The sequence below is a fragment of the Diadema antillarum genome, unplaced genomic scaffold (genome assembly GCF_040938485.1).
Source record: "Diadema antillarum isolate AM-2024a unplaced genomic scaffold, OU_Dant_1.0 scf00000041, whole genome shotgun sequence".
Taxonomy (NCBI): Eukaryota; Metazoa; Echinodermata; class Echinoidea; order Diadematoida; family Diadematidae; genus Diadema; species Diadema antillarum.
In genome coordinates this window covers 403,384-420,689 of record NW_027270930.1, presented here as the reverse complement: position 1 = coordinate 420,689, position 17,306 = coordinate 403,384, and the positions used below count along the sequence as shown (strand labels likewise).

The 17,306-nt window shown below is 37.9% G+C and overlaps 1 protein-coding gene across 1 annotated transcript in view; it reads right to left on the bottom strand.

The window, feature by feature from the left end:
* The window catches only part of LOC139712403 (methylmalonyl-CoA epimerase, mitochondrial-like), a 31,650-nt gene extending 21,543 nt beyond the window's left edge, over positions 1–10,107 (bottom strand). Inside the window, exons 1-4 of the mRNA XM_071624230.1 lie at positions 10,048–10,107; positions 6,204–6,306; positions 4,318–4,373; positions 1,387–1,533 (exon numbers count right to left, since the gene is read on the bottom strand). Coding sequence (XP_071480331.1) covers positions 1,387–1,533; positions 4,318–4,373; positions 6,204–6,306; positions 10,048–10,107 — 366 coding nt within the window. The remainder of the gene's footprint in view (positions 1–1,386; positions 1,534–4,317; positions 4,374–6,203; positions 6,307–10,047) is intronic.
* Positions 10,108–17,306: the final 7,199 nt, after the last annotated feature.

The following is a 17,306-nucleotide window of genomic DNA, read 5'->3' as shown; positions in this document are numbered from 1 at the left end:
AAATGCCTCATAATGAAGTCTTTGATCACTTAAGAGGTACAGGTATGAAGAGTTGAAAGATTTTTTTCCCCCACGGCATTATCATTTATTGAGGCCTTACAGAACAAAACAGAGCACCAATAATTGCACCATACTAAGAGAGTGATATGAATCAATGCAGTTTGATGCATACATTGTTACTTGAACAAGAGACCAGGGGTTCACCTTCCCACACATTCATGCAGACTATTACCAGAGAAGCACATAACAAACTTGGGGAGCTTTGGGGGATCTCCAGGAGGGCATGGTGTCCATATGTGTCTTCTATCATGCTGGCAATAACACCTGCCACGTTTGTAGAAAATTTGACCATGTGTTTTCAATGTAAAAAAAAAAGGGGCACCAATTTAGTGTTGGCCCTAAGGGGGCCAACTCTTGGAACTGCCTAAAACAAACTTTAATACATTTGCTAATGTACATTGTATTTACTGGCTATACATAAGACAATTTTGTAAAGATTCTCTAATTTAGGGGGTACTGGGCCCCTGGTGGCCCCCAAATGGGGAAATAGAGCTCAGGGAATAGAGCTCATCTTGACAAATATATATTCTATCATCCTTGCAAAAATTCTTGCCAAGTTTGGCAAAAATGTGACCATGAATTTTTAAGAAGATTAGAAAAATGTGATAATTGGTCCCCTGCCTCCCCTAAAGGGGACATGCATGGAACAAACTTGAAACAGCAGTCACCAGTGTATTAACTCATAGCACTAACTAAGCTCTATCCCTTTTGTGTGTTTTGTTGCTGTTTTTTTTGTTTTTTTTTTGTTTTTTTTTGTTTTTTTTTTGGGGGGGGGGGGGGTGAGGGCATAGGGCTCATTTGAACAAATTAAGATCTCATCATCCAAGGTCGCCCTCTGGAGGTCTAGGGGCAACTGCCACTGAAAATGCATTTATGTGCCTTCTGAGCAGACCTATGGGCAGATGGCAGGTATTAAAGGGATGGTATAGTATTGGTGGAGATGAGGTTTGGGCTTTTAATTTTTTGCGAGATATCAAGAAACCACCTATGAAACAATACAGAGCACACCAATCTAAGAGGATTTCAAAGTTTATTAGATGAAAATCAGTTTTGGAATGGCTGAGAAATCAAAAAACGAAGTAAAACAAAGTGATCCTAATAAAAGGTGTGTCCCACTTTTTATTAGGATTGCTCTGTTTTGGATATTTCTGCCATTTCAAAACCAATTTTCAGTAAATAAACATTGAATCCTTCTTGGAATTACATGCTCTTTCATATTTCATAAGAGGTTTCTCATTATCTCATAAAAAAAATGTTAGAAACCTGAAGTTAGGTCTCAACAAAAACTATATGATCCCTTTAAATAATTTCATCAGAAAGCTTTACCTCAAGGCATATGTGATGCATTCCTCCTTCTGGTTTACTCTTGAGGAAGCCTTCTATGGGACTCTTCTCCCCAAGTGGGTGAAGCAGCTCCAGCTTGGTGTTGCCGAGGTCAATGAAAACGGTGTAGACACCATGCTCCGGAAGAGGCTGATGAAGTAAGGATAATGATAATGATGATGATCAATTTGATGATAATGATAGCAATAGTAATGATAAAGTAATGTAGCAATTGTAATGATAGAAATACTGCTGCTATTACCACTACTACTACTTCTACATTTACTACTACTACTACTACTACTACTACTACTACTACTACTACTACTACTACTATTACTACTACTACTACTACTACTACTACTACTACTACTACTACTACTACTACTACTACTACTTAACTACCTGGCACCATTACTGCTACATGCTATTACTACTACTCTACTACTTCTACAAGTAATACAACTAATACAACTACTATGACTACTGATTTTATTTATTGCCATAACAGTAATACAGTGCACTCCCATGACAATGAATATAGTTATAATGAAACTCTCATTGCACTAAAGTAAAAATTCAGGTAACAAAATTTTATCTATGTCTTTATATACTTTACTGTTTGGCTATAACAAATTTTGATATAACAAAAGAAAACTGCCGGTCCCGGGGACTTTATTGTAATGGGAATCGCCTGTTATAATGATAATCCTGATAGTTTAGTGATCACATACAATGTACCAAGCAACATAAGTTTCAGTACAGTACAGGGAATTTCCATCCCAGGGACAAACCACATTTCTCTCAAGATCCTATCAAAGATGATGTGTACATGATCACATATAGGAAGCCAAGGTGATGCACATGATAGGGTTAGGCTTGCCTTCTAGAGCTCCTTGTGAGTTACTGGTATGCACTGGCAGGACTTTGCCCTATGGGTGAGCTCTTTAAACTGCTGGAGAACCGGGCAGTTAGTACAAGCAGTAGGTTACAGTAGGGTTTGTTTAACTCAGAGAGCATTCCATTCTGGCCTTTATGCATTCTTTCATGTACATCTAACTTTTTATGTGACATTCCCTCTGTTATGCCCCAGGTCCATGGATTGGACACAGCTCTACGGTTGGAGACAGGAGATAAAAGAATAAAAATAAAATAACAATAATGATGATGAAGATGAATATAAAAAAGTCAATAATAATAATAATAATAATAATAATAATAATAATAATAATAATAATAATGATAATAATAATGATATTATCATTATTATTATTATTATTATTATTATTATTATTATTATTATTATTATTATTATTATTATTATCATTATCATTATTATTATCATTATTATTATTATAACTCAATTACTATTATCATCATCATCAACATCATCAGTACAGAGACATGAAGAGAGGGAAACTGAAAGTTTAGTGAGGAAAGAAGCTTATGCTAGAAGAGCGAATTAATGACGTAGGTATGATATTACTGGTGTCACTTCAGAAGACCCACAGAGAAGATAATTTTCATGGAAAGAAGAAATCAAGTGACTGATATTTCTACTAATTTGATCACATGACCAGGGCAATCCTTTCAAAGTTTTGTAAAAAGTCACTTTTTTGTATCAGATGAGTAACTGACAATGCATCTCCACTGCTGTTGATTTTCTTAATATTTCTCTGACATTTGCGATCGATCTGTTGCAAATGTTTCACTGCTTGTTAAAAATGAAACCACACACACAACAAAAAAATCAACAAAACGCTTCCCTAGTTGGGTACTCTACCCATTCATGAACATGAAAAGTTCAAGATGTCGTTGTTCACATCAGATTTACAAGGACACTACAAGGGAGATACTTCTCTCCAAATTTACAAGCACCGTCATCGCTCACTGCTAACTGTGAGGTGTGTTTTGCCATTACTCATCAAACACATGCAATCCAATACAGGATGTGGCAACTGGCTGGGAGCCACAGGGCAAAGTAGCAACATATCTGGGCCCCGCTCAGAGCTGGACTATAGGATATGTCTCGCTCATAGCAGAAGACAAGTTTAACTCAGTATTGACCTTAACTCTTGCTTGATGGACATGAAGTATTTTTTGCCACCCCCCAAAAACAAAACAAAACAAAACAAAACAAAATTACACCATTCCATTTCAGTACACATACTCAAACATGATGCCATTTCAAAATTTTGACAATCATTGTAATAATGGAGATGATGTTGATGGTGATGTTACCAGTAATGAAAATGATGATATGATAATGATAATAATGATAATAATAATAATAATAATAATAATAATAATAATAATAATAATAATAATAATGATAATAATAATAATAATAATAATAATAATAATATGATACTACTACTACTAATAATAATAACAATAATATCCTTAATGATAATAACTGATAATAACAACAATAATAATAATCATCCTCATTATCGTCATCGTCATCACCATCATCATCATCCATCCTGTTTCTTTGCCTGACAAATAAGTGAATTTCACTGCATATTTTGTATCGGCAAAAAATACGATGGAACTGATTGAATTCATGAAATCTGCAGTTTACAAAGATTTACAAAAAATTTGCTAATTTGAGAGAGAAACAGGAATGTCAACCTTCTAAACTGTGTTGCCAATTTATGAGAAGAATTTATGAATCTAGCAATTAAGACGGAACTTATAACAATTTTGCAATGAAAAAAATAGTTATACATGGATATACAAAATGTTCAAATGAAAGAGAACCTTTTATTCTACAGCTCACGAAACACTGACAATGAATAATTTTAAACAATGATATGAAGATATAGCATCAAATTATAGAAATGTGATTTTCTGGGATGTGATGGGTGAAGGGGAGTACAAAGTGATGATTTTCATTCTTCCCCATGAGGGGCAAAAGAGAGAAATACTAACCACAGTCTCGCTGACTTTGGCCCCGAGTATATCTCTGTACATACTAGCTGCTTTATCTGTGACAGGAAATGAGAGAGAAGAGGCATTGAAGCATGCTATGACACAATCTGCTTTCACAGAATACTCTGCCAGCATGTTCTACATGAAATGCAAGACAACAGACATAGTGATTTCTTAAGCAGTACAAAATGATTAAACATCAGTGGCTAAATGAACCAAACAAAAGTTTGCTTCTCTTGCCAACACGGCAGTCAGAAAGTTGCGGTTTAAAGCTGCCCTTTTCAACTCAACATGAAGTCAGGAATACGTAGTCAGTCACGTTTATTCTGTTTCCACTAACCTAGTATCCTGTGCTATCAAAGAAAAAAAAAACTAAGAGAAAGGGGACAGCTCAAATTTGGCAGCAGTTGATGCAAGAAAAAGATTTTGATTGCTTTTTGGTGGTTGTTTACATGCTGATTAACAAAGTTAAGTGTTCTAACAGAATGTGCTGTTCTATAATACTGAATACGGACTTGCAGATTGTGTGTGACTTTACCAAAAAAAAAGAATGAAAAAAAGGAGGAACTTGGCTGTGCAGTGATATTGACACAAATGCTCACAAATTTGGCAGAAATATGATGGACTGCAACCATACATGTTGCGCATGCTAGGGTACTGTACATATTTTGGCATAGATCTGTGCATCATCTGCCAATATGTATTTTCCCCAACATCTGAAACTGTTAGTTGTGACAGTTGTCATGAAGTTGTTATGAATACAAGATTCACATCCAGTCCCTATTAAGAGTAAAAAAACAAAAACAAAAACAAAGATGATATTTGTTATAAATCTATCATTACCTCATTTTCCATTCCTTCATCTAATTGGAGATTTGGCTGAATGAAATAAATGTGTTAATGCATATAGTGCTGTGCAGTGATTTAAAGTGTCACCCATACGACAAACTCCCCATTGTTCCCTGATAGGTGACAGACATATTAAGCAAACAAACAAACTTTGTTCTAAGGTCTGAAAATACGAATTGGTGCATTGTTAGCTCTGAATATCTAACATTAAGTTTCCATGAGACATTAAATCTCACACAGGAGGCTCCTTCATCTCGGAAAGTGCTTTCAACATTCAAAAACTACATCAAAGAAAATAAATTCAGGGATAGCTGTAGTTTTCTGCTTCTAAAATGAGACAGTCTGAGTAAATATCTGACACAGCCAACTTTAACATTTCAAGATGCCTTCTTCTGACAATAGATTTGCTGGAAAATGGAGAAAGCTCATAGAAAATGAGGCCCGCTAAAAACTTTGATAATTGCTCTTAAATGCAAAACTGTCAAAGTCATTGACAAATGAAAGAAAACACACCACCTTCATATCATGGAAACATTTGATTTCCCCTCTCTGGTGGAATACATTCCTTTCCATATTGTTCACCCCATAAAGGAACAATGTGTTGTAGAGTGATATGTTAAATTTTCATTTTTCTAGCACAAGAAGAAAGCACACTGACTATACCTCCTTCAGAAATCAGGGAGAATAATATTACCCTCAACATAGTTGTATGCCACAAACAACACAAGGGAATGTCTGCTTTTCATTAACTGATAAGAATCTTGAAAAATCCTCTTTGTTTCTAATTCTCCTACTGTGGCATCACAAATTTGTTGCAGTTTTCTTAGCCAGCGATGATGGCACACAAATTTCATCAAAACTTTAACAATTTAAAACTTTTTAACAGATTGATTTTCCTCAAACTTCACCACAAGTGTTTAACTAATTATTTCTGCATTCACTTAATCCACATGTAAATGAGGAAAAAGTTCCCCTTTGAGTGCCCGAGAAGGTCGTAGACATTCGTAGATACCGGACGAGAAACAAAAAAGCCTTACCTAGGTCTGGCACTGCAATGGCAACATGGTTGAGTTTGCCAAGACTCCACAGCTTGGATACTCCATCTGAACTCTGACTTCTTCTGACTTGTGTAAGGCTTGCCTGAAATGTCCAGCAACACAAAATGTGGTGATTTGTTTATTTTGATTCTTAAATGCAATTAAGGAAGAGCTGAGAAGGTTTCACAGTGTGTGGGGCTCCAAAGTTCTAATAAAAAATTTGAAGAATGTCACTCAAATTGTATACACTGAAATCATTCTGGTCATAGCTCAATCAAGTCTAGCTCTCCTCATAAAAATCTGACTTCTTGCTGCACAGTAATTTTGGATCACACATCTGCAGTCATCATGTTCCAAGAAAGAATGGATAATATTCACATCAGAATCTTTTCTCATTTTATGTACAAGAATGTTCAAATCACAAATATACTAGTTAGTCAGGAGAAGGTGACAATATTCACATCAGAACTGGGAATATCACTCTTCCGTCACTCTCAACATTAGAACGAGAATTAGTTTCAACTTTTCTTTAATTTTCTTCATTTATGTATGTCTGTTTGTCTTCCTTCCTTTCTTTAAGTATATTCCATCTTTCCTTTTTTCTTATTCTGTTCATTTGTTTATCCATTCTTTTCTTGTTCTGTTCTTTATGAAAGGGTATAGTTTGTTCAAAGTTGCCCTGCTGATTATGTCAGGTTTTCATCAAATATAGATTTAAGCTAAAAGAAAGTAGGCCTAATCTTGTCAATCTCTTTTGTCCCCAATAAAAGAATCCTTTTTAGATTCAACTTACATCATCTGATGACAAGCATGCTATACACTATTTTGAGTAAATGCAGTACTCAATGCTAGCAGAATACATAAGTGAAGTTTCAGACAATCCATAGAAAAGTTATGAATTCTTAAAATTTTGGTGCGGTCATTGCTGGATGATTAGACTTTTTTAGTTTGTCATGTTACATATGTAATATGATATAAAGAATTTATAGAGAAAACTCTACAAACTTTCATTTCCTATCAATAGTACACATTCCCTTGACTTGTCACTGACATGTTAAGGGTTACATTATTCCCACTTTCTGAAAGCGGCATAAGTCAAGGGCTCTTTCACTATGCCAGAAAAGTGAACATATGTTGTATTTTCTTTATATCATTGTCCACACAAGGTATGTGTGAAAGTGACATCAAAAACTGTTGCAGTCTTCTCATTCAGATATGACACACCAAAACTTAACTTTTGACAGGATTGTCAATTTTTTCTCAAACTTCACTTAAATGTGCTCTACCAATATTGCTGCATTCCTCAATTCAAATACAATACATATGGGTTTCACTATCCTTTAACAGTAAATTTTTCTTTAATAGTTTCATCCCACACACAATATTGCATCGTAGATGACATTTATGGTCTTATAAAACAGAAGGTTTTGGAAGATCTTTCAGTCCAAAATTAAGTGAAAGCTTATAGTATAGAAAATTTTAGTTAAATGTGTAGAAAAAAATATGGCAAAAGATCTCGGAAAAGGGTATGGTTTTGATGACACTTAAGCATTTCAAAGATTCATAGAAAAAATGGCTCATGCTATCTTGGAGAAAAATTGCAAATTTTAATTGATGCACCTCAAACATTATAAGAATAAGTATGATTGCAAATATGTAAAGGGGGTACTGTAAATACCTTTGAGGATAACTTACTGTGGTACTGTAACTACATATTCACCTGCAGTGCTCGCTTTCTCTGTTTATTTGTTAAATCATGTATTTGAACAAACAGGTTGGAGACATCCCATCACCAGCAATATAATGGTAAGATTCTTTAAAAACAAATTAATGATGATGATGATGATAATCAAAGAAGTGATATTGATTACAATATTAATAGTTATTGTAATGAGAATGAAAATGATAATAACAATGCAATGATAATGTAATAATAAAAATAACAATAATAATAATAATAACATTAATACTAATAATAATATTAATAATAATAACATTAATAATAATAACGAAAATAATAATACTGGTAATAATAATAATAATAATAAACCCCATCAAAGTAGATTATGACACAGGTGTGAACGATTACTATAACGATGACACTCACAATAATGCTACCTTCAGAAAAGATAATCATTCTGTTTGTTATCTACAATTAACAATAAACAATATAAACATCTTACTATATTTCAAGTGACCCAAAACTTAATTATGGTTTCACTCATGCAATTCATTTAAAAAATGATTGTTGGTTGATTTTAAATACAACAGGTAGAAAGTTTCTCTGATGAGCTTCTAGGAGGTAAATATATTTTACATTCACTTTCAAACAATTTGCCATTTAAACACTTAAATGAAAAAAAAAGTATCAAATCGATGTGATAACATCTGAATAATTGCACCAATCTTGTGCACAAAGTTACAAAAGAATCAGCAGTATGATGAAAACATTTAAAAATCTACTCACTTTTCCATTTTTCAAGGATGTCTCCTCCCACTCCCCCCCCCCCCCCCCCCATCATGTTTCAAGGTACTGAACAAGAACATGTGAAAGAAATGCAGAATAGACTCTGACAGGTATACTATAATGTAAGGTATGTCATGTGTATAACATATGTACATTTGGCATTTTGGGATCACCTTTGATTTAACTTACACTAACTACAGTATACACCACTCTTTATTCCTTCCGACACAGAAAATAGAATACTGAAAAGATGTAAAAAGGTACTCACATGGAACAGATAGATTTTTTTTTTTAAATCAAAGTAAGGAGAAAAGGCTTAATATTGGTGATATGAGAAACATAAAAAAATAAAAAATAATGAAAACAATAATAATAATGATAATAATTATCCATAAACTAAAGAGGTGAATGACTGTTCCTTTCTTTTCTTTGTAGAAAGCAGAGGACATGACTGCCACATCACACATTCAGTAATCTTTTGGTTACTAGAAGTAGACCAATGTAATTTACACTTGCACGGTTGCAGGGTAAAAAATTACAGTCGGGCATCAATCTCTAGATCTAGAAACACCTAGATCTAGACTATTTTATTTTAAAATTACTATTAAACTAATAAAGTTCAAATGTGTTTATCAAAATTTTGCTTGCCGCCGTTTGAGTTGCTCCTGATGTAGAGTCTAGAATTAGTCCTTTAAAGGCTTCACACTGACATCACATTAACTCAATCATACAATGGTAAATGTCTGACTTAGATAGAACCAGTTACCACACACAGGTAAAATTTAGGAACCCCTGGCCCTGCCCTAGCTAGACTTTGTCTTTGGTCAATGATTAACTGCGACAGCCGCCACACGCAGTGTGGCGGCTGCGCCGTGCTCCCATAAAAGATCTTCATGTTGAACAAATGGGTGCCTTTGCGGCGCTATATTTCCTTAATTTTTCAACAGAAACTACTAGGAATACTTACATGGGTCGATGAAACCTAAATGACTATCATCGGCGACTGTTTGATGCATTTCATTGCTTGTGATGCACAAAATGATGTCTTATAAGCAGCTCACCGATGTTCACAGAATTCACAATCACTTGCACAAGCGCACAGAATACTTGAACTATAACATAAGCGAAACTGCGGGGAAGCCGCCAGGACCGCGCCTGGCGGCGCGGTCTCCGGGGCAAGTCAATGATATACAAATATTTACTGACACTAATATAAATATGCGGGACTACACAATCACTTACATCTACGTAATATACTCTGAATATTTTACCTCACTGTTTGACTACAAATAATAAGATTACTTGACGACAAGGACTCTTTATCTCCATAAGGAAATGCTTCCCATGCACTATTTGTACATTTACCGACATACTTACACCAACTCGATTGAATAATCGACAACTCCTGACTCCAAATCTACCCATGGAGGCTGCCATGTTGGAATATACAATGAAGTTGCCACCTGAATATGACTAGTCGCTGTCCTACTGCGGTAACTTCTTTCGCAATAAGAAAAGAAAACATCCTCTGTCCAGAACAACACGTACGTGTGATGGGCTCGCCTAGCAGGCGTATTTATTCCAATTCTCAAACTCAAATTCTCACCTCTTTGAGCCCTGCTTTTCTGGTGACCTTGACAAAGTATGAACTACTTGCACATTGCATTGATGAGTTTAAGGAATGTCATCATTGGATCAAGGCCCCATAATTATCGCGAGAGAATTATATAAGAGAAAGCATATATTGCAAGTTTTATGGTAAATCGACATTACTAGTACTTTATTTTACCTCCCACATATTTGTCCCAAGAGAAATTCGAAATTTCATTCTTTTAGAATTACACAGTGGCAAGAGCAAATCATCAAAGACACTAAACATGCAGGCATATACCCTATACCGCTACAGAACCAGGGGTGTATTCTGGATTGGGGCCGGATCCAAGAATTCCGTAAAGAGGGGGTACCTTTACAAAATCAAAGGGGGCGCACGTACGTGCCCCCATGTTTTCTTTTCATTCTTTTGTTTTAGTAAAGAATAAAGGGGGCACCCCAGTGCGCTCCCAGTGGCCCTCTCCCCTGGATCCGCCACTGACAACGTGCATAACTGCCTATATATATCTCAGCGAGTTTGGTGAAGCAGGGTTACCTTATTTCATGTTTTCCTTCTCCCCCCCCCCCCCAATATTTAACATAAGATGATAAAAGGTTAGATCTCCGTATAATGGCAAACTTATTTTGATACCACTGGTTCTCTAATCTGGAGAGCATGGCAGATCCAATGTCATCTTGACTGACAGATGTTATTTATAACTCCCCCAATAGGCCTATAGAATAAAGTCTGATTTCGTTTGCTATAACACGGCCTGAGTGATTGTGGGTCAAAAAATGTCAGGGCGGGCGCAGTGTTTTCAAAAGGGGGCCCACTTCCGGGTTTCATGAGCTACGAAAACAAGCAAAAAAAAAAAAAAAAAAAAAGAAAAAAGGTCCTCAGCTCATCTCTCCCCGTCCCCGTCCACTTCCGGGTTTCTTCAGCTGACAAGCTAAAAAAAAAAAAAAAAAAAAAGGTCCTCAGCTCATCTCTCCCCGTACTCTTCCCGGCGGGTTTCTTCAGCTAACAAGCAAAAAAAAAAAAAAAGGTCCTCAGCTCCTTCACTGTCCCCTCCCATTTTAGTGCCACTTACGTACTTCCGGGTTGAAAAAAGTGTGGGGGCCCAAAGTGATGACACCTTTCTTCCATTGTATGGTGCACAAAAAGTGTGGGGGCCCGAGCCCCCACGGCCCCCACGGCCCCCACGGCCCCTGAATGTGGTAGCATGGAGAGTACAGGCCTACATCATGTCCAAAGACTAGGCAAGACACGACCTGACTTCCTCTGAGGAAGAATTTGGCGACTTGATATCCACTATTAATAGAAGCCAAACACTCCCAATATTAAATATTCAAAATAGAATGCGTGAAAATACTTTACTATAATGTTCTTGATTAATTCTGTCACTGAATATTTCATTTTCGCATATTGTATGTATATATTGTATATAGTTTTCAGGCTGAAATTTCCAGTCTTGTGTATCTGGTGGTTTTTTTTTTTTTTTTTGTATCTGTAAATAGGAGTTTCTGCAATTTACAAGCTTTGCTTCTCAGCAGGACTCCTATTTTTTCTACCTCATGTATTATATGTTCACTCTTTTTAGCTATCTGTCATGTTTGTGTAATCATTGATTTCTTGTCTTCACTCAATATTACAATTTCTGTAATTTGTTTTCTTGGTGGAATTGAACAAATAAAATTGAATTGAATTGAATTGAATTGACAATTTCTTTCTGTGATTTTGAAGACACCATACAATTTTCTTCCTTCCCTTCGTTGTTCCGCTAAAGCTATATACATGCTCTCGATGGCTTGGATGGATATCGATCGGACTCTCGTCACAACTACTGTACAGCTGTACGTTAGAGATGCCCGCGATATTTGACTCAACAGATTTGTATAAAACTAAAGGACGGAAGTAAACAGACAGACCTTGGAGCTTGTCCTAAACAGGAATTCACAGACTAAAAGCATGAAAGTTAAAGTGAAAAGTGAGTAGATCTATAAGTATGGTTTATTGTTCACACTAATCACAGGTCAGAATTTGTTAAAGACTCGGCTCAGCTGTAGCCATCATGACCGTACACTGCACAGCATACGTACAGCCCTTCAACCCCGGTCGCTGATGTGCGGTTTACACACAGCCCTGTCGCTGTACACCGTGTACACTGGACGTAAGTCGCTACGGCGTCTGTCGGGCTAATCAGCAGCAGAGAGCGAGTAGATACTAATGAATGATAATCGTTGACTTTGCTTGGAGTTTGGTCATGTTGGTGGTGTGCTGAAGATGAAGCCCAAAGGGGTAAATATACAAATGATGCACAGGTCTGAGTGCGTCAGTCGGAATTGTGTGCATGATAAGGTAACTATGGAATGCTTAACCCACAAGGCGAAGCCGAGTGGGTTTAGGCTAAATTCCATAGTTACCGCATGCACACTACATTCCGACTGACGCACGAAAAGACATGTGCGTCATCTGATTTATAGAATGGGTAATTTTCTTGTCAAAAATTCATTTTTCTATCGTGTTACCCGATGACAAAATTACTGGATGCATTTCCTTTTGGCTTGCCGTAAACGGGCATGCATACCCGTACTTACCATTTTTACTGGATGCATGGCCAGCCATGCATCAGTTTTACTGGATGCATGGCCAAACTGAGTGTGCGAACGCTTGCTTTAGTGCGCGAACCTTTGTTACAAGTACGCGTACTCTTGCTGAGTGTGCGATAACATGTTTACCACTGTGACTCAGCGTGTGGCCAGTAAAAATGAACACATAGCTCTCGACCAATCAGATCGCAGGATTCTCTCTACCCATTCTATAATATGAAATGTAACCGGTTAGAATCTACTAGAGTAACTGCGGCAGTAAGCGGCCGTGCATCCGTTCGCGGCAGGTACAACATACATGGTAATATACCGCTAAACACAGCATTGCACTGTTGTTGTTGTTCTTTTGAATTGTGGAGCTCTCTGCCGAGTGAGCAATTTGCTCCAAAAAAATATAATTATTCAAAAATACCCTTAAATTTAATCATAAAAACCTAAGTTACTTCTAATTATTTACAAAAAAAAACAGTTACATTTATTTTTATATTTACAAGTGATATATGTACATCGGAAGGAAAAGGGACAGGGTTCCGGAAATAATGTCATCTGCCTACTCCTGCATCGAGAGAAATGCAGGGTTACGCCGTTCCCGTCGGCCAGGCAGGTAGAGGACCCACCGGCCGACGCCGGTGAAGTCTCGGCCTTTCCCGGGGGCAGGCGCCTCTAGTGACTTATCGGCCTAGGTGTTAAATTGTTATTAGCCTAGTAGGCAGGGACATCATGGAAGAGGGGAATGATAGAAGAATAGCGGAAAGGGTGAGGACAGAGCAGAGAAAATAGACAGCTAGCTAGGGGGGTGGAGGGTGCTGAGCTCCTCTCTCTGACATAGGGTCAGCCCGTTACCAAAGTTACAAAAAAAAAAGGGAATGTGAAAAATGAGTCACATATACTAGGCATTGCCACGAGCCATTGATGATCCGCAGGTCTGAGAGAAAAATAACGGTATAAAAACAAAGCACGGCTTTGAATACAAGTAGTAGAGTGCCATGGTACTGATATAAAACAGAGACGGTGTTGAGTATGTCGATGGTACACGAGGGTGGAGTTCTCCCAGTGGGTGGGTATACTTCTAAGTTAAAATAGAGCCTAAACATGATAGTGGATGCAATCGAGTGAGAAGCCTCTGCAAACATCAGACCTATGTATAATGTAGGTAGTGGGATAGAGAGAGAAGGTAGAAAAAATCAAAGATTAAAATATTGGTTTGTGTCTTTGACATACTGAAGCAGGTGGTCCATAGATTGCTGATTCGAGAAGAGATCAGACAACTGCAAGATGGGTTTATGTAATCTTTGGGCTAATGCTATGCGTTGTTTCTGGAATCGTGTGCAGTATAGCAAGTAGTGTCCTACAGTATCTGGAGAGTTGCAGATATGACAGAGGCCAGTGGGGTGTTTATGAATTAAATGTAAGAAAGCAGGGAGTCGAGCACGACCCACTCTGAGTCGATGGATGATAATTTCGTCTTGTCGGCAGGTGCAATTGATGAAGAAAGGCTGTTTAACATTACTATGGATAAAGTATAAATGACGACCATGGGTGGATGTGCGCCAGGTCTCGTTCCAGGCATCCAGAAATTTTGTCGAAATTAATTGTCTAATTTCAGAAACAGTAGGAGGGATCATGATGGTTATATAATCTTTTTTAAGGCTTTTCTTTGCGAGAGAGTCTGCACAGTCGTTACCTTTAATGCCACAATGTGAGGGAATCCAGACCAGGGAAAGAGAAAATCCGTTTGCTAATAATTGTGAACATTTCAATAAAATTTCGCAAGTTAGATCATGTTTATTGGAGGAGTAATTTTGTAATAAAGACAGAGCACTGAGGGAGTCTGAAAATATTGCAGCTTCCAACGGCGGTGAAGTTTCGAGCCAGGTAAGGGCTTCTAAAATTGCAGCGAGTTCAGCACGGCATGTGGATAGCTGGGAGGTTCTTTCATGAATTTTTATTTCATGGCGGGGGATATAAATCCCGATGCCAACCCTGTTGCTGGCGGGGTCGTGAGAGCCGTCTGTGTAGAGATGAAGATGGTTAGCATAAACGGTGTTGATTATCTGGAGAGCAGATTGTTTTTGCATTTCAAGGTGGGAAGTCTTTGTGCAGTGGTCGTGTATAGAGAGATCAATCGTTGGGTGTGTTATTGACCATGGCGGACACGGGCAGTCAGAGAGCGGGATGAGTTTGCTGAAAGTGGGAAATAAATATGAGGTACGAAGGGCAAACGGTTTTTTGTGTTCAGGCCATTTGACTGTAGCAAACTGCCAGCAGTCAGAAATGGCGGCCCGGGCTTGGTGAGTGGTGGAGAGAGTAAATAAATATGCACAGTAGTTGAAAGCGGCCCTTTCACGGCGTATGTCTAAAGGAGCTTCATGGCATTCCACTTGGAGAGAGTGTAGCGGGGTGGAGGGAAGAGCACCAGTGGCAATACGTAGAGCGTGGCCTTGAACTGAGTCCAGCTTCTTGGCGAGCGTTGGGGAAATGTAATGATAGATTTCACATGAGTAATCAAGGTGGGGACGTATTAATGCACGATAAAACAATAGCAAAGTTTTAGTATCAGCACCCCACGACGTGCCGGATATAGACCTAAGAAGGTTAAGGCGTCTATTACATTTATTCACTATGTAATTGACATGAGGCGACCACGTCAGGGAGGAGTCAAAAATGACACCGAGGTATTTGTAATTTGGCACAATTTCTAAAGGAGTATCAGATATTTGTATGTTGAAATTACTGGCGGCAACTGATCATGGATAAAAAATCCTTACTTTGGATTTATTGCTTGATAAGGAGAGGCCCCATTGTTTCAGCCAGGAAGCGACGTTGTCGATGTCCACCCGTAATTTGAAATTTATGTATCGTAGGTTGGTGGAAGTACGCCAAATCGCTATGTCATCTGCGTAAAGAGATATATTAGATTTGCTGCAGTAAGAGATATCGTTGATAAAAAGAGTAAAGAGAATTGGACTAATAACGCTTCCTTGAGGGAGACCGATATTTTGGTGATAGGTATCTGACAGAGTGAAATCAACATGCACTTGTAAAGTCCGCGAGTCTAAAAAGTTGCGGATCCAGTCAAGGAATCTACCTTGTAGTCCGATGGATTTGAGTTTGGCAATAAGGGCATTGTGGTCGACAGTGTCGAATGCTTGGCTGAGATCTAAAAAAATAACTGCGGTGTATTGTTTAGTGATTAGGGATTTACGGACATCTGATTCAAGAAGAAGAAGGTTGTTGGTTATTCTGCGATGGGGTAAGAAAGCGGATTGAGTGTGAGACACCAAGTGGTGTTTGTTAATAACATAAATTAATCTGCTACATATCATTCGTTCCATTGTCTTGCATAAGAAAGGAGTCAAAGAGATAGGACGATAAGAACGTATGTCGTGCTTATCCTTGCCGGGTTTCACAATGGGTATGACGATAGAGTGCTTCCATTGGGGTGGTAGGGTGGAAGTGTCCCATATGTGGTTTATCATCCGTAACAGCGAATGGATCATGCTATCAGTCAGGTGGGAGATGAGCTCTTTGTTGATCCCGTCAGCTCCAGGTGACGAATTTTTGGCAACATGGATGGCTTTTTTCAGTTCCCTGAGTGTAAAGGGGGAGTTTAATGGGGAGTTGTTATCATGAATGATATTCGGTGTAGCCATTGTGGGTAGTTCACGTGTGGAAAAGGGAGAAGAAACGGACTTCTCACAAAAGGAGGCTGCTAAGGCGTTGGCTATAGTTAGGGGATCAGAAAAGAGAGAACCATTGATATGGAGAGAAGGAAAAGGTGTGCCGTGCTGGCGGTTATTGGAAAGTATTTTAATCTTACGCCATATCGTAGAAAGGGGAGTAAACCGGTTTAAGGTATTACAAAACTGTTCAAAATGTACACGTTTGGCAAGTTTAATCGTTTTCCTCGCCAGAGCGGAGGCTTTGAGGTATGCACATAAATCAGTATATAAATATGAACTTTCCAGTCTTCTTTTAGCTCTGTGTTTAGCCTTGGTAACTTCGGTGCATGTTTGATTCCACCAAGGATTAGGAGGAAGGTTTCTGATTTTATTAGTTGGAATGGCAGTATCCGCTGCTTTCTGGATGCATACGTAAGATGAAAAAATTGTAAAAGTCATAAATATTTTCAATATCAACATTCTTCATCTTATAAATATTGTTTAATTCCTTTTCAAACAGCTCCCAGTTGGCCCTGTGAAAGGATAATGATGGTTTTGCTGATCTAGAATCAGTGGGAATGATGTTAGGTACCGGTGCATTTAGTGCTATATCACATTTGATCAGGAAGTGATCACTTCCCATCGTGGTAGTAGAGACAGACCAGTTGCATCGTGCGGCTAGAGAAGGGCTTGAGAGAGTTAAATCTATGGAAGATGATGTCCCGCGTGAAATATTGATTCGTGTGGGAGAAGAATCATTCAGTATAGATATGC